Genomic DNA, 21,593 nt, shown 5'->3' with positions numbered 1-21,593 from the left:
GGCCCTGTCCCACACGTGGCACACCTGGCACTGCCTCCCAGGCGGGGCACGCTCCTGCTTTCTTGAGCCTTTCGGCCATCGGTGGAACGCTGAGGACCACACTGCTTTATTTGGAGACGGCTGAAAGGACACGAAGCAGAACCGGGCAACACCACCTGGGAAGGGGCACTCTTTCAGGCCTCAATGTGAGGGGCACGGCTGAGGCCGTACAGAATCTCCTTCCCTGGGCACAGTGCTGGGCTCTAGGGGAGCAGAAGGGCGGACTCGACGTCCTCCAGAGGTCCACTCCAACCTCAGCCATCCTCGGACCCCGCGAGGGGTCCCGAAGCGAAGCGTTCCGGACCTCCCCGAACAGACCTCGCCGCCTCCATAGCAACGGAGGTGGGCGGGGCTAAGAGGCGCTTGCGGCGCTCCGATTGGTCTGCGGCGGGGCGCTGACGGCTTCCGGCGTGCGCGCGCGGCAGGGCGGGCGCGCGGCCCGGCGGCGGCGTCGTGCGGTGACGGTGCGGCGGTCGGGAGGCGGCGGAGCGTCTGTTGGGCGGCGGAGGAGGAGGGATGGACACGCTGGGCAGGAAGGTGGTGGTGTGCGACAACGGCACCGGGGTGAGTCCCGCGGGAGGCGGGAGGGAGAAGGGCGATTCCGCCGGGCCGGCTTCCTGCCGGCACGCCCGGTCTGCCCGCCGCGCCCAGCGCGGCCCAGCGACGGGGCCTGCGCCGCCAGGAGGCGGCCGGGAATGAATGGGCCGCGGGAGGCGCGGAGGCGGCGTTGCGATCGCCGGGTGCTCCCCGCTCAGGGATCCCTTCCACTTTCCTTTCCGTGCGCGCACACGGTAGGAATCCGTCGTCCGCTCGGTAACGTGGAGGCAGGAAGTGGCGGAGAGAGCGTGGTGGAGGCGGCAGACCCTTGGGGAGGGGTGGCAGTGTCTCCTGTGTGCGCCTTCCCGTCCCACCCCTCCTCCAGATATAATTAAAGACGTACGCATATATACGTATTACAAAAAATAAATAAGCAAATCAGCGCTTAAAATAAAGAAAAAGCACACATAAAGCCGAGGATGGAGTAGCTGAGACAAAGGATGGCGTTGTTAGGGATTCGGCGTCCTGAATTGCGGAGTGTGCAGTTAGCGGCTGGAACGGTGAGAGCCGCCATCTGACAGCGAGGGTCTGACGGTTCTGCTGCCTTCTCGTGTTTCCCCCTTCTGGGGGAAGTGGTCTCGAATAGGGCTGAGCTTCGGCTGGGTGCTTCCCATGGTACTGTTCAGAAAAAGGAAGTATATAAAAGAAAAAAGACTGCCACTTTTTTTTTTTTTTATAAGTGTTAAATGCTCTTCTTGTCAGGCTTATCCCAAGAGGCCTGTATCTCAGGATCCCTCTCCATCATTCAGTGCTGCTCTTCTTGTGGCAGTGTACTTGGCTGGAGCTATCACACTGCTGCAGCCTGGGGTAGAAGTAATTGTTCTTACAGCTTCCCAAGCTGTATTTGTAACCTACATTATGTACAGTGTAACAGATGGGTAGGTATATGTGCTTCATGCAAGTGACTTCTTAGAATGCTACACTTTTTGCTCTCTGAACTATGCCAGCTGGATATACTAACAGGCTGAGGTGCCTTTTTGCTGCTGTTTTGGGGCCCGCAGGAGGGGCCAGTGTCACTTCAGCTTCTGTTGCTTTGGGTTGTGTTTACCTCCAAGCAGAACAGTGTATGTCTGGAGGTATCCTGCCTGCAGAGTCAACTCTGTGCAAGAGTGAGGTATCAGGATGTGATTGTTAAATTGGTCAGCTTGAAATATTTAGGTCAATTTGGGAGAATTAAACCGGGAGAGAATTTTGTTCTTGACATCAGCAAGTCTTTGAAACCTCAGCTGGGAATTGAATACATCAGGTTAGTCCTACAATGTCAAAGGGGTATTTTTCATGATAGCTGCTTTTATGTGTGACAAAGAGGACCTACTTTATATCTGATGGATTTCTGATATGTCATAATTAATGTGCAAAATTAAGTCTGTTGTCAGGTGCCAGAAATATTACATCAAAATAGAGGCTAGAAAACTCAGATGCAGTTTCAGCTTTAAACTTGTGTGAAATTTACTGCGCTTGTCACGATTAAATATGACCTTAATGTAGCTTGCTGCTTAGAGGAAGAGGTGACTGGGAGGAAGTTCTTGCAACATGTAGTGCAGAATGGAGGCAGGCAGTGGCATAATGACAGCAAGAGCATTAGAGGTGGATGTTTGTTACAGGGTGAGCAATAAGTAACTGAGTGGCCTGCAGTGTTTCTCTGGTAGTATTTAGGGTTTCTGTTTGAGAATTACATCAACTGAAGGAACCAAGCACAGCCTCCTGATGAGAATATTAATATGTTCATTGTAAAGCCTGTCACGTGATATCTGTGAGCTTCCTCATTCTTTAGTTCAAAAGAATACTTATACGTTGAAGTTCTTGCTGTTTGATGACTCAGTAGGAAGTGAAAGAACCCGTGTAAACCACAGAGCAATGGAGAAGAAACTATATATGGTAAAATGGCCATGCGGACAGGCAAACTAAGTAGCTTCTCTTAAAGCATTTTGAATGCAGAGCAGGCACTTGCAAAAATGTGTGATGGTGAACTTTGGCTTCCTTGCCAAGATGTTTAAATACATCGAGTGTTGATTTTGTTCTTTGAGCTGTACTGTGTGCTGAGTGTTGTACTGAAATCATTTGCTAATTGTTCCAAGGGCTGTACAGAGAACGGGTGGCAGAGAAATAAGCACACTGTACTTCAGTTTTAACAGAGGGCTTCAAATGAGGGTGGGAAGAACACAGAGTATTTTAGATTTGGCTCCAGATGACGATTATATTCCGAACTAACTTATAATGTTCAACCAGATGTTTTGAAAGATCTTTTGTAAGGGAGGGAAATCCCAGGCAGTTCAGGATTTATTGCAGGAATACGTGTTTGTTCCTAAGGTGACTTAACCTGTTATCAGTTATCTCTTAGTAGTTTGATCAAGTCTCCTTCTTCAGCCTTAGTACCTAACACTACGTCATCACCAGCCTGCCCAACCAACTGAATGCTCTCCCTGGTGGCAGGGAGAATGCTACCCTGAGAACGCTCAGCATCTCCCACTCCCTACAAGGCTGCCTTTGGTACTCACTAATTATTCATGTAGCCTGGGGAAGCAAGATGGATTTGAAGGGGAGAAAGGCAGAAAGAAAATTTTGCCCCTTCTGTTTGGTTAACAATGTAGAGCTTACCAGAGTTTGCAGAAATGTCATTTGTACAGATTCTTGGCTCTAACCGGAAGAGGGAGCTGGATTCAGTTGGCACACAATAAAATGAGTAAGATTGAGGGAGGAGGCAGTGAATGTCTAAGCTATCACATTTGTTAATTGCCAGTATCCTTCTGTTACGCAACATCCCAGCAAGGTGTGTCAAGGCCTTAGGGCTTAAATGGACTGGAAGTTACAATTACAGCTGAAAGGGTAAGAACTTAGGGTTTTTTGTTTTTTTTTTTTGCAGCTTAGTGTTTTCTAGTTCATCTTTCTTGCTGGTACAGTATTCTGGCATAGAAAACTCGTGCAGTGCTCTGAAAGCAGTAATTTGTTAAGAAAGGATATATATAAAAGAATCTGTAAACCTTTATTTGCACTCAGCTCAGACCTCCAAAATATCTCAGATGTTTCCTGAGGTGTAAAAACTTTTGGTGAAGCCCTGTGGCACGTTCAGGGAGTGTGATCCAAAAATGTGCTCTTTGCTTTTCTGTAACAGCAGTGCATTCTTGAATACACAGATAAGATCTATGTAACTCCCTGTACTCTTTGTCTTAACTTAAGCAAGAGTCAGTTAGTACTTGCCTTTACAGACAGCATGGATTGCAATGGAATGAGTGAAATGAATGTTACACGTGGTAATTCTGCTGGTATTCCGAACAGCTCTGCCTTTGTAGAGTGTGAGTTCTGAGCCAGGGGAAAAAAAGAGGGGCACAAAAAACTAACAGTTCCCTCTCCACTCTTAACTTTTAGCCCAAAGTTAACTAGAACAGTTAACAGCCGAGGTCACAAGGTTTTTGTGTTTTCTGACTTATCATTTGTTATGCTGATCTTTGTGTTAATTGGAAAGGCAAAGTAATTTGGGGACTTACAAGGCCATCCTTTTCAAAATGGTAAGTTAATTTGCTGGGGAACTTCTCATAAGGTGGCAAGAAATTCAGGTTTGAACACTACACTCTTTTATACTTCTCAGTGTACTTAGTCATTTTCATATTGCTTCTGCAAAATCTGAAAGTCTGTTTTAGAAAACATTCTGGAAGGTACTTGAATTCAGCATTGTATATCTACGTATCTGAAACTCGTGTAGAAGTGAGTTGAAAGTATAAATCTCGTAGGACACATGCTCTTAAACGTGTCGTTTTACTCCCAAACAGATCATTGTGTGTAAAATAAAGTGATACGTGCTCTAATAAAATTATTTCTTCTTTTCAGTTTGTGAAATGTGGCTATGCAGGCTCAAATTTTCCAGAGCACATATTTCCAGCTTTGGTTGGAAGACCTATTATAAGATCAACCGCTAAAGTGGGAAACATTGAAATCAAGGTAATTCTTTTTTTATTCTTTTCTAACAAATAAAATTTAGGACATCCTTTGACTTACGCAGTGTTTGGAAATGCTTGTTTCTGTATTCTTCCTTATGCCATTTCTGTGTCTCTTGATTAATTTCCATGCTGTGTTTTAGCCCATCATGTACTACAAAGAAATCAAGAGGGTGGTCTAACGCTCCACAGAGTCCTTCAGCTGCTAAAATTGTGGAACCAACAGATAGAGCTCAAGTTGTTCTGGGCTAAAAGGGACTTGAAATGCTAATATATAAAAGCTGTCAAGATTAGAAGGCAGAAATCAAACAGAAGTGGTTGGTATTTGTCACTGAGCTGTACTTTAAGATTGTGAGACAATGCTGAAGAGCTTCTGAAAATTCAAGGTCTTTCTGTGCTCTTTGCTTTCTGATCACAGCTAATCATCTGTGATGTTGTATGAGAGGTTTAAGCTTGTTTGTGTTTGCATTTCATTGTTTCTGTTGCTTTTGTTTTCTTTTTATTGTTGATATATGCAATGCTGGGACCATCAGTTAGAGAGCAAGGGTCCATATTTTAACAACTTCTTGCCATGTTATTCTGGGCATGGGGTGGTGGGGGAACCACTGATCCCAAATCTTCAGAAGTCTTGGGGGAGCTGTCATTTCTCACTGTTTTGTAGTTACAGAGCAATGCTTCAATTGTTAGAAATTTTCTGCAATTCAGGCTTCAGTCTTGGCCCTGCTGGGGTCACAGTCTCTTGTGCTTCTAGCTGCACATTCTCACTTCATCCTGACCCTAATGTGCTGCAGTACACTCAGCCACTTTAGAGAGCAGAAAAAGCTGAAAAAGAGGAATTTCTTTGACAGGTAAATTTTGACTGCCTCTTGACACAGTTCTTAAAGCTAGTTTGAGGGCAAGACAGAAGCAGGAACTTGAAAGTTAAGCAGAAGTGTATGCAGAACTGTAGAAACCCTCAGTCTCTTCTCACTGGTGACAGGACAAGGGGAAATGGCCTCAGGTTACTCCAGGGGAGGTTCAGGTTGGATGTAAGGAAAAACTTCTTTAAGGAAGGGGTTAAGCACTGGAATAGGCTCCCCAGGGAGGTGGTTGAGTCACCATCCCTGAATGTGCTTAAAAACTGCCTGGATGTGCTGCTCAGGGCCGTTATTTAGCAGTGTGTTGTTAGAGTTAGGGCAGTATGGTTAGGTTGCAATTGGACTTGATGATCTTGAAGGTCTTTTTCAGCCTGAGCAATTCAATGATTCTATGATTTCAGCCAGTGAAGGTCAAGTAGAACCTCACACATGCAGGCGTTTCCCGTTGCTTCTGAGTAGTAGCATAATAGAAGGGGAAAATATGTGCATCTGTCCAGCCTTGTCCCTTATTTTCAAACTCCTAGGCGTGACACTTGGTTTATCTGACTAACTGTGCCCATGGCAGGGGGTTGGTCTTTCTCTGGATTTCAAATGAGGAAAAGGGGCCATGCTTTGACCAGTCTTTGGTACTGCCTGTGCTAAGGCAGCTGCCACAAACTGTGAACACTTTTCCTCTGACACAGTTCACACAATAGGTGGATTTGCTTTAATAGTGCTGATAGTTACCTTTTTGGCTTTTGATATTTTTTGTGTCAATTCAGTTGAAGGAGGAAGAATCTCACTAGTCATGAAAATGACCCCAGTATAATTTCAGCATTTTGTAATAATTTGTATAATTTCAGTACTTTGTACTCCAGGATGCTTCCCATCTGCTTTAATTTTTCTATCTTACTACACCCATAGTTTGCTATTGTAAAGAACTTGCAGGCCCTACTGTTACTACTTCACTTCATATCTTATACTTTCCAGCTGTGCCTATGGCTCTTTTCAGCTTATTTCTACTGTGTGCTTGAAATAATTGGGGAATTTCATTTAGGCTTTTTCTGACTTTCTTGCTTCTACTTTTTCTTCACATTTCTTGACCTGTTGAAGTAGAATAACAAAAAAATGGTAAGTGGGGTTCCCCATGCGTGTTTATGCTTGATGGGACTTCTAGCTCTTCTGCTGTTTTTTGAAGCAATTTGTTGTTCTTGCCTTATGTTTTGCATTTGAATATGTACTTAACTTTGGATGTTTTTCAATGCTTTGGTTTACTAGCAACTAATTCATGAGTATTTTATGTATCGTGTTTGAGTGTGACATAACCTGTGGTTTTGCAAGGTGCAAGAATAACACTGTAAGACCAATGTGAGCTCAGTATCTCCAACAGTGGAAATTGCTTTACTCAACATTACAGACCTTTTTCAAGGGCTTGAAAAAAGTTTCCATGTCCAGTAGGACGAATATTACTGAGTCCCAGAGTGGTGGAAACATTGAATGTCACGACAGTGACACTGTGTACACTGCCCTCCCTCACCCAGCAGGCGTGTTGTTTGTTTGTGTGCCCTGAGAACAATGTTTCTGCCTTTCAGCTTTGTTACATTAACAGGACGCAGAGGTTTGGTGTGACTTGATTGTGTGTTTGAATACCGGCTTTTCCTGGGCTACGTCCTGTCCAGGAGCACAAAGCCTCCAAGAACAGCACTCAAAAAAAGGCTGCTGATTCCTCTCACTGCTGGGGTTTCTGATGGCGTAATGTGGTGTGTGTGGGAGTTCCTGGAGTATGTTTTCACTGAAGTACATTTGATTTAAAACAGCAGAGCCTTGACTTCTGTCTTCTGTGCAGTCTGGGTAACAGAGGTGTGATGAACTGTGCAGGGGAAAGCGAACGAAGCACTTTGTCAGGGAGAAGGGATGGGAGAGGAACAGTTTATTTTAAACTGTCTTCAATACACTTCCTTTTTATTCTGGTTGCCAACAGCTACTGAAATGGGCGTTTATGGATTTGATGCTGGATTTCTCTGTCTTTTTAACCCCTTGCACTGAACAGTAGATTGAATAACCTTTGCTTTAAGTTTTCTGTGCCACGGTGACTGGCATGTTTTTGTATGGAGCAGACAGCTCTCTGCAGTGACATGAAGGTAGCACCAGAGGGAAAGCAGTGCTCCAGAAGTATATTCTTAGAGGCTAGATGCCAGCAAGTCAGTTAAGGCTTCTTTAGGAAAATATGAGATAAAGTGGGGTACAAACACAATGTTATATTGTGCATCCTTCTCTGGGAAGTACGTGGGAAAGGAGAAGATACAGTGCTACTAATTTGAATGTGCCATGTTTGCATAACTGCATAACTAACTTTAAGAAACAGGTTGCTTAATTAATGGGAAGTGACTGTACAAACTGCATTAGTTGGTTGTGTGTGTGTAAGAATGCACTACCATGGTTTTTGGCTTGGGACTTCAGCATGGAACAGAACAGGGTATATTTTATATTTAGATGTCTCTCCTCTTCACACCCCAATCTGTAAACCACTGTTTCTCTTAATGTATAGTGTGGAACTTCTAATCACTTATTTGCTTTTGCTACTGTTCTGTTTGCTAATGAACAAGTCAGTATTCATTTTTTGGTATTGTGCACAGAAACTTACAGCATGCAGTCCCACCTCCTTTCCTTTTCCATCTCTGCCTTTTGAAATCTGATGGGAAAATTTTGGAGGTGTCAATGGAGAAACATCTACACTTACAGAAGTCTTTGCAGTGTCTAGCTTTAGTGGGGCTTGTTGGTGTGTTTGGGGCTATTTGGAAAATGGAATTTAAAGTTCATTTTGGAAAAGTTTTGGGATGGATAACTGCCCAATTTGAATACTGCATGGGGTATATTCTGCTTCTCTGCACAGTTCCTGAAAGCGATTCTGAATGTGGGCATTGTTTAAAAACACAAATAGATGTGAGCTAGCACAGCTTGCTGTCACTGTTTGAGGATTTTGTTCTTTAGAAGACTTTGCAAACACTGACATACTCCTGCATTAACATCTTACAGGATCTCATGGTTGGAGATGAAGCAAGTGAATTACGTTCAATGCTGGAAGTTAATTATCCAATGGAGAATGGCATCGTTCGGAACTGGGATGATATGAAACACCTCTGGGATTACACATTTGGACCAGAGAAACTTAATATTGACACAAAAAATTGTAAAATACTACTTACAGAGCCTCCCATGAACCCAACTAAAAACAGAGAGAAGATTGTGGAGGTACGTCTCTTGAGTAGAAACTGACATGTGTTGTTGTGGAAATATGGATAAGATGCTTGAATTTCCTTTGAATTCTCCTGAGGCAAGACAGTTCAGCCATGGTTATAAAGGCTACTGCAGCCAAATTCTAACAGTCCCTCTTAAATAAAAGTTAATAAGCAGACTGAGTGTCTCAAGCCATGTCACCAACAAAACAGAGTTAGAAATCCATGTTTATACTCAGGTATCTAAGATATTTTTGATTACTAGGTATTGGATGAATGTTAATTAATTTAAATTAATTCTGAGGCTTGAACATCACTGGCTTACAATCTCTTCTGAAACAAGATGATGTTTACCAGATGGAGCAGTGTTGCAGGAAGTAGCTGAGACAGAGGTGTGTTGGCAATCAATTCATCACTCTTTGATTAATGCTAAGGATTATCAATGAAATCCTTCTTAGAAGGAAAGCTAGGTTTGTGGATCCTGGATCTCACAGTGCTGCCCTGGGCAGCCCGAGCTGCATCTGAATTCAGTTGGTTAGAGGAATAAGAACTTCCTTTTATCATTACCCACTAACTTTCCTTTAAAAACCAGCAGTTATCATACCTGTAGTAATGCTTTCTGCACTGTGACTGTGGATGTTTTTGCAGTAATCTTTTCTGTCAGTGGCTTGCTAAATAAATCCAAGGTGGAAAAACTTCAAGATTAATCAAACTGTACAGGTTTTAAATTGAAAAATTTCTAGCATTTATAGACACTAGTGGCCCGTTACCTAAGTGCTGTGTAAACCAACATTAGGAGTGTTATCTGTTATCTGTCAGCTGTGGTGTGATGAAGATAGTGGACTGTTCTGGGTTGCCTCTGTGTAGTGGGAATGGCTGAATTTCCTGTTGAGGCTGCTTTGCTTTTCCGCTGCCCACAATGGTGTACTTGTTTCTGTTGTCCTGCTAAGTGCAGCAGGCTGGGTTTTAGTTACTCTGGCACTGAGTAATTTTATACCATAAATTGAGAAGCCTCCTATAGCTTCTGAAGTCTGAGAAAACATTTGTATTGCCTCATGTGCCTTTTGAAACCACTCCAGAGACTGTAGGTATTTAACCATGATTCAGAGTATTAGGAGAACCAGAATCCATTTTCATACACTCAGACTTGGGCTAAACAGGACTTCACTGTTTCTATTAATATTTCCAATGGATCATAGCATTACAAGGACTAGGAATATTTAATTTTTAACTGCAACCTATTTACACTTGTCTGCCTTCCAATTTTGACACAGGCTCTTTCATGGAGGCTAGCCTAGAATGAAGCAGGGAATCAAATTAATATTTTCCTAAAGCCTGTAGTAAATCTCTGCATTTTGTGATGTGTTGCAGTAATAGTATTTTGGAAGAAAAAGCTTAGTCCCTTGGATCATATCAAGATAGTAGATAATTACATATGCTGTACTTCCTTCTGGTTCCATTGATTTTCTTTCCTCACTGCATTTCTCCATCAAACACAGCTACAAAGCAATAGCAGCAAGTGTTCCTGTGATGTGAACATTGTAAACTATACGTATATAAAGTGATATTTCTTTTGTAGCATGCACAAGACGCAGATTGCTATTCAATTTAATGTAATGTTTGCTGCTTGTCTCCTGTTGCTTGCTGCATCCTTGTTCTGAAATACCCTTAGGAGCAGCTTGACTTTCATGGCATGTCACGTAGTGTTAGAGAGATACTCTGGCATAGGCACTTCTCTTAGTTCCAGTCTAGTTTTCTTTATCTCTTTATCCCAATTCTTAGTTCTTCCTTCCTAGACCCAATTAGAACATCACTAGCTAATCCTATAGCAGCTGGTGCTAGAAGGAAAATCTTTTTTGGGAGAATATTGTGCTCTATATTTACATCTTACATTATTTCACGTGCTCATCTGGCAATGAGGCATTTTTCTAGTGAAGGAGAACGGACCTAGATGTCTTGAAAGACAAAACAGCAAACCCCAAATCTCTGCATATGAGCTTCAATGGTTTTTTTGCAGTTCAGATAGGAGGGTTGTAAAGATCCAAAGAACACTGTTCTCATGGCAAGGCACTCTGCAGTTACCACCTCTACGTTCCTCTAACTTCTGTCATACTGTATGCTCACTGCAGATGTTCTAAGAAAGGAAGTCTGTCTTCCCAGGGATTTTGCTATGTGCTCAATATAGCTATGAAATAATTAACTTGACTTTGCAAGGATCAGGATTTTGATGTGGAACAGACATTTAAAAACGTGCTCCTCCAACAGAGGAGGGTCTTTAAATAGTTCAGAACTTTGAAATTGTCAGGCATTGTTGTTTTTTTTTTTCCCCTGTAAGATATTTAAGATCTTTAAGATATATTTTACTTGAACTGTGGGAGTGCTTAGGATTTAATCAGTTTCTAATCCTGGAAGTGGCAGAAGTGCTCAGGAGGCTGTAGAAGAGCAGAAACAGAACTTCATGCTGGAATGATCAGAGTTCATCATTTTTTTTTTTTCCTGATAAAGAATTTGGAGGAGGGAGCTGCTGTGCATTACTTGTTTACTTGGTCCTCTTTGTGTTTATAAAGAGGACAAGATCCTGTAAACTGGACATCCTTTAATTTTAAACCATTTCTTCACTGCAGCTAGTTTTAGTGCTTCGGGGAGCCTAGTCTGTGAGATGGGCAATTACCTTTCACGTTTTAATAAGAGTTGTTCTGTAAACCCTGTGTTGTTCTGAAAGTGGTAACTGAGTCATTCTGGATGTACTTCTTCCATTGTAGTGAGGTTTGCACTAAAGCTAATTCTAGAAGTTGGTCATCTCTTGGGCTTCAAAGAAGGGAAGAAGGCCCAAATGCACAGAACAGTCTGTGCTGATTCCAGACCAGTATGAGGAGGTGACAATCTCTGGGTGTGCAGGTGACCCTGACATGGGGAAGAAAAAAATCTGAAGCTCATGAGAATTAGAACTTACAGCTTTACCAAATGTTTAGTTCCCAAATCACACAAATAATGAAGTAGCTGGCTGGCCTGCAAGTACTCGATAGGCACTTTAGAAAATGGCTTGGTAAAATTGCAGGAATTGGCGTACAGGTTTGTGGAAAGTATTCGATTTTTGTTGCTGAGTGGATGTGAAATGTTTTAAGTCCTTGAGATGTCTCAACTTGCATGAATGGACTGGTATGGTATAGACCTGACAGTGCTACTTAAAGCAAGTAGGTTTTTAATGTTTGCCTACAATATTTCTGAATTTCTTGGAAAGTGATTTTGATTAGCAGAAATAGAGAATGACAAAAAGACTATTTTCGGGCATCTATGAGGATGACCTTTGTTGGACATTAATTTTTGCCTTCATTTTACAGGTTATGTTTGAGACATACCAGTTTTCTGGAGTGTATGTAGCCATTCAGGCTGTCCTTACTTTGTATGCTCAAGGTAGGCAAAGATAACTTAAAATATGTTTAATTTATGTGTTGCTGAGACAGAGCTCTAATATGGTGTTAATGAGACTTGGGTCTACTTTGATGCTGTTGTAAGCAAGCTTAATTAATTCTGTCTTAAAGGTTTGCCTTTAGTTCTTGGGAATTACTGAGTTATCTTTGTGCATGCATTTAGCAGGTGTACTTGTAAAACCCAGCTTATCCAAACTGTTGTTGTTTCAAGGTGTAGTCATTTAGCCTTCAGCATCTTTCCAGCTCTGAATGATGTGCTTTTGGCTTTCTGATAAAGAAAAGATTTATTACCATGAGTGAATTTCAAGCAGATGATTAGGTGACTTTGGACTGTTTTCAGTTCAAGAACATGTTGATTCTTCTGCTGTATCTAAACAAGAATAAATAGCTGCCAGCTTCAGAAGAAAAATACAGATTCACTGATGTAGGATATTCAAGCACATGGGTTCTAATAACATGACTTTTTGCATCTGGTGGCTTGGTGTGCTTAACCATTGTGTGTCAGGACATTAAAATATCCTTACTCATGAATATGTCATCACAGTTTCTGTGTCCAAGACGAAAAGTGGAAGGGAGGGACTACTGTGCACGTTGCTAAAAGCAGCTGAACCCAAAGCACTCTTTCACTAGTTCACACTGGATTTTAGTTTTATTTGCTAATTATTCTTTTTTTTCTTTCTATCTGTCCCAAAAATATACTGTCTTAAATTCTGCTGTAGTTGTATATGTATTTTACTGTATAGTGCTCAGTTACTCTGAACAATAAAATATAAACCAACTTGGAGCAGTCCACTACTGAAGAACAGATAGTTTCTGCCCTATGGAAGCATTGGCTGATACTCAATATGAAAACATCATGAACAAGTTCTAATAATAATTCTAACAAGAGAAACTTGTGACATGAATACCTCTAGTTTTCTTCATATCTGAGCAATTAATATCACATTGCACATGCATAGCTGGGTCTGCTGAGGAATTCATAACCCAACGAACATTTAATTATCTTAGTTACTGTCTTTAATTAGAGTGCAATTTGTCAGTGTACTGGAAAAAATGGTGAATGGTAGAGAATGAAGCAGCCAGGCAAGAGTGAGGGTGATCCATTTTTAATGTGTATATATGAGCATTTGTACGGTGAAAATCTTACATTTAAAACCTAGGTGAATGAACATAACTGAATTTTAAGTTTTGATTACTTTTCCCAAAAGTATGACCATTAGAGCTGAGGTTCTTCTAGGATACCAACAAGGTTATGATTACAATGCTAAAACTGTTCTGCTTTGTTTATGGAGGTTAATAAAAGTTGTACTTTCTCCCCCATTCCACTCCATTCTCTTAGGTCTGTTGACTGGTGTTGTTGTGGACTCTGGAGATGGTGTAACTCATATTTGCCCAGTTTATGAAGGTTTCTCTCTCCCTCATCTCACCAGGAGGTTAGATATTGCTGGGAGGGATATCACCAGGTACCTCATTAAGGTGAGCTGGAGTCTTAAAGGCTGAGGCTGATACCTGTGGTGCACCTGGTTCAAGTTAAAATGCCTTGATAGCAAGAAAATAGCTGCTAAACACCTCCCTTTCATGTTAATTACGTAAAGAACACCAGTATTCTCCGTACTGCTTCAGCCTTTCTGTATTTTGTTTCTTCATCTGAATCATGTGGTAGCATTGATATTATTCAGACATCACTCACTTTCCTAGTAGCAATCTAAGAAGGGAAGGGACTTCATTCTGTATTTGGGAAGGAAAATCTCAAGTTTGGCTTTCTTGATATGTAAAATGAAAACAAGTCTGCATTCTAACATCTTTTTTGGTGTGGAAAATAATAATGTCATGATTCTTGCCTGATTATTAAATAACACAATTTATAGATTGCTTGCTTTTAAAAATGTATAAACCTTTGGATTTTTTTAATCCAGAATATTGCTTAACTGGAGTACTGTGCTGTTCTGAAGTGAAGTCCTAAGTATGAGAATTAGTGTAGTTATCTTTCACTTCTCTAACAATTATACTGGAAGTTCTTAGGAAAATTTCCAACTCACAGTGATCTTGTATCTGTTTTTTTCCTTTTTCTGATGGATACAATTACATATTTGACTTAATATTGAATTTGCGGTTAGAAATGCCAGGCAAACTTGACAAGCTTTTGAGTGTGCACACTGGAGATAAGGAGATCTGTACTGTTTCTCACATTTATGGCTAATCTCATCTGTTCACTGTAGCTCCTCTTACTGCGAGGGTATGCTTTCAACCATTCTGCTGATTTCGAGACTGTTCGCATGATCAAGGAGAAGCTGTGTTATGTGGGATACAACATTGAGCAGGAGCAGAAGCTGGCATTAGAGACCACAGTACTGGTTGAATCGTACACGGTGAGTGCTTTGAGACAGATTTTCTTGACCTAAATTTATTAGGTCTAAAATCAGGCAGCGTTTATCTTTGATTCCCTCTAAGTTTTTCTTGGCACTAGTTCACTTCCCAGACATAAAAGTGTGTAGAATCACATTACTTGGTTCTGGGAAAACTTGAAAAGTTGACTTTTAGGGGTTTCTTTAAAGCTTTGTACTGACTTTCGTAACTGTAGATGCTTGAAATTTGAATATTACAACACAAAAACTTGTAGAGAAAATGGACTTATTCTACTGTGCCAGATTGTTTCAGCTTCATCCCTCTAGCTGTGATACAGCTGAGACTGGTAACTGGTAAGAAGAGAGGTAAACTTGTTCTTAGGAGACTTACCGTAATAGCACATGAGAGGACTTTCAGAATAGCATTTTTCTTGCTTCAAGTTCATCTTTAAAATCAGAATCAAGAGCTGTATTGCAAGGCAGCATTTGGTGCTTCAGTATCAGTATATCTGGTCCTTGATCTCTGTAAGTAAGTGAATCACACTGCGATTGAAGAGTTAGTATCTTCTTTCAGTAGTACTGACTTCTTGCTGTGGTGACAATAAGCAACAGTTTTCTGCTTTAAAACAGTAAGTAACAATGTAAGTCGTTTCCTCCTGTTTTGTTCTGTATCTGCCTGGCTAAAAGCAGTCCCCTGTATGGTGCTCTCTCTTTTCACTAGCTCCCAGATGGCAGGATTATCAAAGTCGGTGGAGAACGGTTTGAGGCACCAGAGGCTCTTTTCCAGCCTCACTTAATCAATGTGGAGGGAGTTGGTGTAGCTGAACTGCTGTTCAACACCATCCAGGCTGCTGACATTGATACCAGGTAAGAGAAGGACATTCACTTGTGACGCAAGCACTGCTTTCCAAGAAAGTAATGTATTTTTTGCTTTAGTCGTCACTGTGTGCACAGCTGTGTGAAGATGTGTACTGGGACTGGGGGTCAGTATCAGATGGCTTTTTGAAACTTCATGTGTTGTCTGAAAACATGACTAGTTTATATAAACAAGCAAGGATTAAATTTTGGAAGTGTGGGGTTTCTTTTGTGTTTTTTTTTCTCTGTAATTGCTGCTCTCTGGGACATTTGGAAAAGCACGAGGAAGTGTGCCAAACTCAGGCAGAAGTTGTTTTTGTGTTTGTGTAATGACAGTTTCATAGATCTGTATTTAGTTCTCTGTATGTACAGGTAACCTACCTGTCCTACCAGAAGCTCTGCAGCACACTAAAAAGACTGTTCTCTTGGTTAGGTCCGAATTCTATAAGCACATTGTGCTGTCTGGAGGGTCCACTATGTACCCTGGGCTGCCCTCACGACTGGAGCGGGAACTCAAACAGCTCTACCTGGAACGAGTTCTGAAAGGAGATGTGGAAAAACTCTCAGTAAGTTCTGAGTCAGTGCTGTGTTTGTGTGGGGCGGGGGTTTATCCTGAATCTCCACTAGAGGGAACCAAGTAGTCAGAAATGACTGAAGCTGTGGCTCACCCTACACGCAGCTTGAAAAGCTTGGTGCATCCTGGTTCTTCACAGTCTTGTGTTTCATATTGGTGGCTTTTGCATATATATGCAGTGAAGCTGACTTCTGGCCGTGCTGATAAAAAGTAATTCCTGAAGTCTTGGGTTAGTCTGAGCAGTTAATGCGCAGTTAAATGTTAGCATATGACTCTAATAAAGAATGAAGGATGCTAATGAGTTTTTGTGCTTCAGAAATTCATCACTGAGCAAAAATCATTTCTATCTTTGAGAGCCTGGGCTCATGCTACACATTGTAGATGAAATGCTCAGAACTTAAAAGTTGGAGTTCGCATGTCCTCAAGTGGAATAATTTTCCTTGTCCACCTGCAGACAAAAGCCAAACTCATTACGGAGGTAGTGTTGCCTTCTATCTAGTAACAATGCTGTATGCTTCTCAAAAAGGAGATATTTATGGAAGAAATTTCTCAGAGCGATGTTTCTAACGTTGAACTGAATTGAACTTCCTCAGCTTTGAATATGGTATTCTCTGAAGATCTCTTACAGCTATTTAGAATGACTCACTTGCACAGAATAGGATCACAGAACCACACGTAGCTTTGACTGTGCTCATTTTTGCTCTTGCAGTTAGAGCTTGGGCATGAAATTATTAAGAATATTAATTAGATAAGCTGGTCTAGGTTGTATAAATTTAGAATCTGTTCCATCTGCCCTTCTCAGACTTGGTATAATTCTAAAACATTGTGTGATCTGGTAAACTCGTGTTAATTTTAGCCATCAAAGTTTAGCAAGTATTTAACTCTTCTTCTGTGTTCATAAAATGCAAAAATGTGGTCTTTAATTTTCTATTCTGACTTCTGGGCCTTTTGTAGATACACAGAAGGTATAATTCTGGGGACGTGTCAATAGCCCTCTCTAATTTCCAGTGCAAAGTAGTTATTTCACTTCGGTTGTGCGAGCTGGAAGCTCAAGCAGAGTGCCCTGTGCTAGCATTCCAGCGTTTTGGTTGTGTTTCTCACACTGTGAACAACTTGCATTTCATTGTTCTGGCAGAAAGCACAACTGTATTCGAGTAGGCTTTGTTTCAGGGACCCTGGTACCAGTTTTGTTGTCTTTTGTTTTTGATTTTTTCTTAGAAATTTAAGATCCGAATTGAGGACCCACCTCGCCGAAAGCACATGGTGTTTTTGGGCGGCGCAGTTCTAGCAGACATCATGAAAGACAAAGACAACTTCTGGATGACCAGACAAGAATACCAAGAAAAGGGAGTGCGTGTGCTGGAGAAGCTTGGTGTGACTGTTCGATAAATCCCAAAGCTTGTTCCCATCACGGCTAAAGCTTTTTTTTCTTTCATTGCCAATCTCTGAACTCACTCAGCTACATGCTATGGAAAGGCCTGTCTGTGGCCTTTGACCCAAAGGTCAGGTTTTGTTCTGGTTTCTTGGGGTAGCTTTTGTTAAATGTTTCTTAATGTGGCTAAATTTGACTATTAAATTTGACCACTTCCCTGCAAACAAAACAGAGCAAGAGCAGCCTGTCTACTTCATTGTTCCTTCCCAGTAGGCAATTGGGTAATTCTGGTAGGCTTTTTCTTCTGGGTTTATTGCTGTAGTACTGCTAGCTTTTGTCTCTAGTTCACAAGGGGTTGTGTGCCTTTTTTAGCATAAGAAAACCTTTAAACTGGAGCTTTTGCTATTGGGTCATCGTGGTGGTTATTTCTGCATCTTTTTGCCTCTCTCTACATTAAGACTTTTTTCTTTCCTGCAATAAGGAGTTTTGATTAAAGATAGTTAGAAACTAGCTTAATTAACTAGCTGGAATGGCTTTAACACACTGTTTCGATGTCGTGTGGTTCCGTATGCCCTGCTGCCTACAGCTGGCTTCTGAGGTGGTTTATCAGAGTCCTTAGAGGTGGCAGGGCTTCCATGCTGTATTTCTCTAAGTGGGCATGTACACAGTTGCCACAAACCAGGGAACACCGGATATTCTGGCAAAGGTAAATTTGTGGCCTTAGATGTCTTTTGATTTTTCATTTTGGAGGGAGGAGACAGGTTTGAGCTGTGTTGTTTTCCTGTCAAGGGACAGCTGGAGGTCAGTCTGACCAGAAATGCCTCTTCTTGTAGCTAAATTTTGGTACCACGTTATCTCAGCATAGGGAGCGAGAATGTTACGTTAGCTGTTCTGTAATTGTTGAGAAACTGATTAAGATGTGCTGAGAGAGGAGCCTCTGAACTTCTAAAGAGATTTAATACTTTCAGAAATGCTTGTGAAAACTGTAATTAAAGATATTAAAACTCCCCAAACCGAGTTTTAAAATGTTTTAAGTGCTTGTTATGTACATCAGAAGCACTTCTATTAAACTTTACGAGTATATTAACCTAGTGCCAAGTAGTTATTGCGAATGAATATTTCAATGACCAGTGTTTATTGCAGCAAGCAGATATTTATAAACAACCACTGGCGGTAGGTTATAAAGAATGACCTGTGTTTGTTCCAGTTAAAAATAGCACTGGGATAGGAGATGGTGGTTGGTAAATATCTGCAACTCATTTTGACCAGTCATGATTTTTTGGATACTTTAGGTGGGATGGGGAAGGAAGTGAAAACCAATGACGAAAATGCTGTTTCCAGAAAGTACATTAAAGCTGAGTTGTACTGAAAAATAGAAGTTGTCCCTAGTAATTATCAGCCATCTTCTCCAAGTAGAGTTGCCTGTGTTTTCTTTCCTGTTAGCAGACTGGTAACTATCAGTGCAACGAAATCTGCCTTACACAAAGCATAGCAAAAACTGCTCGCATATGAACGCCAGTAAGATTTAGTTCTGATTTGCTTTTCATGGAAATATTATGTCACTTCTTACTTGGTTTTCCAAGCCTACCATAACATTTAAACGTGAGGAAGTTTGGATCTGCTTTTGACTTCCAAACCTTGGAATGTACGAGATGTGCTTTCATATGTCTACATCTTTACATTAATAATTGACCTCGAGAACATGGAGGTATTAAACTCCCTTGGATTCTTTCTTTCTAAATCCAGCAGACAGCTTCCTTTTGGCCAGCAGAGCCGAACAGGCAGAGACCGTGTCTGCATTTCTTTAATAACAAGACAGATGCTATAGTATTGCTAGTAATGACCATTTAATTATAGGTGGGTGGGGTTTTCTGCAGCTATATTTACTCATAACTTGAACAATATGGATTTACAGGCATGCCGGTCGTGCCTCAGTGCATGCACTTATGCAGTTAGTAGATTTTTGGGGACATGAATGTAAGGGGTATTCTGAATTCCTGTAGTCTTCTGAACAGTTAACACACAAGATTTAAAAATGCTGTGCACTTGCTTTAGAGCTATGGTTTCTCATGTCTGGGCTTTCTGGACAGCACTGAGAATCGTGTAAATAAACCAAAGAATGACTTAAGAACCTTTTTTAAATGACAGTCTGCCACGTGATCAATTGTACAAATCCAGACCTTGACCCCAAACCCCTTTTCTAAACCACATTCTCCCCTTTCCATTGGCTTCGGTTAGGTCTGTGCCTACATTCAATAAAGGTTTGGGAATTTGGCCCTTTCACAAGAGAACTTCACGGCACCTTTAGAAAGAAACGTCAGCTGATTATGCAGGATTTCATGGAAACAGTGTATTTATTTGGGGGGAGGAGGGGGGGAAGGAAAGAAAAAGCATATTTAATTACAGCTGTCGTGAATTCAGAAGAATGAATATGATATCCACAAACTGAATGGGGTGTTCCAGTTGGGCTCAGTGTGGTTCTCTGTGTGTTTGCACACGAGTGTGTGTATGCTCTCTTGTTCTCTCAGCTTCACTCTTGAAGCACTATATGAAAGTAATCTGGTTTTAATGTTTCTTTTTTTCTTTTTTTTCAAGGCCAAATAACTTTGGTTATATTTGCAATGTGCTTCAGCTCCTATAAAATTAGACTAGAAGATGCTGCATCAGATGTAAGTTTTTTGGGGCTATCTTGTTTTTAATGTTAAGCTGCTTCAAACCCCTCCCCCAGTGTTCTAGGATGTTAACCTATGTAACACAAATGGCTTTTTTATACAACTCTGAACAGCATGTTAACACGCAGCACTGGTTGAGACCACAAATGGAAATAAACATCTATTTAAATTGACAGGCCTTTTCAATATAAAAATAAAATCAGATTTTTTTCGAAGTAGATTACGTTTGCTTTGCTTCCTTTGGGAAATGACAGTTTTGTCAGGTTTTTCTCCAACATAACTTTCATCATGAAACTACCATGGGCTGCTTATGCTGAGGAAACGTGACATGAGAAAATAGCACGCTCCCTACTGATTGCTGTCATAGAATGTGAAAAGCACCCCATCTCCATTCCCTAGCCAATGTTTCCCTCCCTCCACCCTAGTTTGTTTAAATTATGTATATAATACTAATGTGTAACCTTGGAGAGGAATCTTTCCTAGTTCAAACTCTATGCTTGATTGAGTTCAGCGACCCTGGCTATGCGTGGTAGCCACGTAAGGGTGTTCTGTTGTGGATAATATTCAGCTCTGCTACCTCATGCTACTTCATGTGCATCCCTCAACTGATAAAAGAACTGTATGAGGGGGTTGGCTTGTAGTTTTTAGAAAGAGGCACTGGTTTGAAGCAGCTCTTGCACCTGAAATCTTGTTAATCCTCTCTTGCTGTGTGGATTGGTGGCTAGCCCACTAACTGTGATGCATTTATCTGGCTTTGAAGCAAGCTCATTCAGCTTCTTCATCATAGCACATCGTATGTGCTGTTCAGTAAGAATGTTCCCCAAGCATTATGTCTCCAGAGGACAGTGGCTTTGGTTTTCATACAGTAACCCAAAGTGTAGTTTGGTTCTGTCTCAAGGGCTGGGCCAACTATGTGCCATCTTAGATACAGGTGATTGTAGATTTCAATAGAGAGGAGGAAAAAAGCTCCTCCCTACAATCTTGATTCCATCACTGTATTCCTGGGGAGGGGAAAACAAGGCTTAGCCTCTGTTCCCCACTCTCCCTGCTTTGGCTTGGTTTGCCTGACATAGCTTTTGTAGGGAAAGCTCAGTCAATGCCTGCTTGTCAACTTTTTCAATAGTTAATTCCTCCCTACAGATACTCCATCTGTTTGCCACAAACAAGCTTCATTAGTTGTGAAAAATTAAAGGTTGTTTTTTTCTTTATTTTAATCCAAATATATCTCTTGTATTATTAGCAACCAGGAGAGCTGGTAAGTAAAAAAAAAATAGTTTCAGATCTTTTCAGTGAGTATTAAAATCTGAACTGAAAACTAGGTGCTACTGTAGCCTCTTACCTCTGCTACGTTACAGCATTAAGATAACCTCCACACAGCATCCCCCAGCCAGGCAGCTTTCCTTTCTGTAACCTGTTGTTGCATCCTGCTGTGGCAGCTAACTGCACAAACCAAGGTTGCAGTGCGCATCTGCTGATCCCCAAGAGCTGGAGCAGGGCTCCTTGCCTTTGCTGTGCCACGTGCAGAGTTCTGTGGTGTTGCTGGTGCAAGAAGGAGATGCTTAGGGAGGAGAGGAAGCGTAGGACTTAATTTTAATTTTTTTTGAAAGCAGTTCCTTAACACTAAAGTTGAGGGAAGCATTTTCTATTCTAAGTGATGAATAAAGCATATTACGCATCTCTAACAGATTTAGGATGATGCTGAGG

General features: G+C 41.3%; 1 protein-coding gene across 1 annotated transcript; it reads left to right on the top strand.

Annotated features, from left to right (window-relative positions):
• Positions 1–469: 469 nt before the first annotated feature.
• On the top strand, positions 470–20,107 carry ACTR2 (actin related protein 2). Its single transcript, XM_065739604.1, has 9 exons — positions 470–603; positions 4,462–4,572; positions 8,441–8,656; positions 11,982–12,054; positions 13,411–13,547; positions 14,291–14,440; positions 15,138–15,283; positions 15,705–15,837; positions 17,064–20,107. The coding sequence occupies exons 1-9, from the start codon at positions 556–558 to the stop codon at positions 17,232–17,234; spliced, it is 1,185 nt and encodes a 394-aa protein (XP_065595676.1). The 5' UTR covers positions 470–555; the 3' UTR covers positions 17,235–20,107.
• Positions 20,108–21,593: the final 1,486 nt, after the last annotated feature.

The sequence above is a fragment of the Cyrtonyx montezumae genome, unplaced genomic scaffold, assembly GCF_038088225.1.
Source record: "Cyrtonyx montezumae isolate F1298 unplaced genomic scaffold, pur_monq_1.0 scaffold_24, whole genome shotgun sequence".
Taxonomy (NCBI): domain Eukaryota; kingdom Metazoa; phylum Chordata; class Aves; order Galliformes; family Odontophoridae; genus Cyrtonyx; species Cyrtonyx montezumae.
The sequence above is the reverse complement of the archived record's forward strand: the minus strand, read 5'-3'. Positions and strand labels throughout refer to the sequence as shown.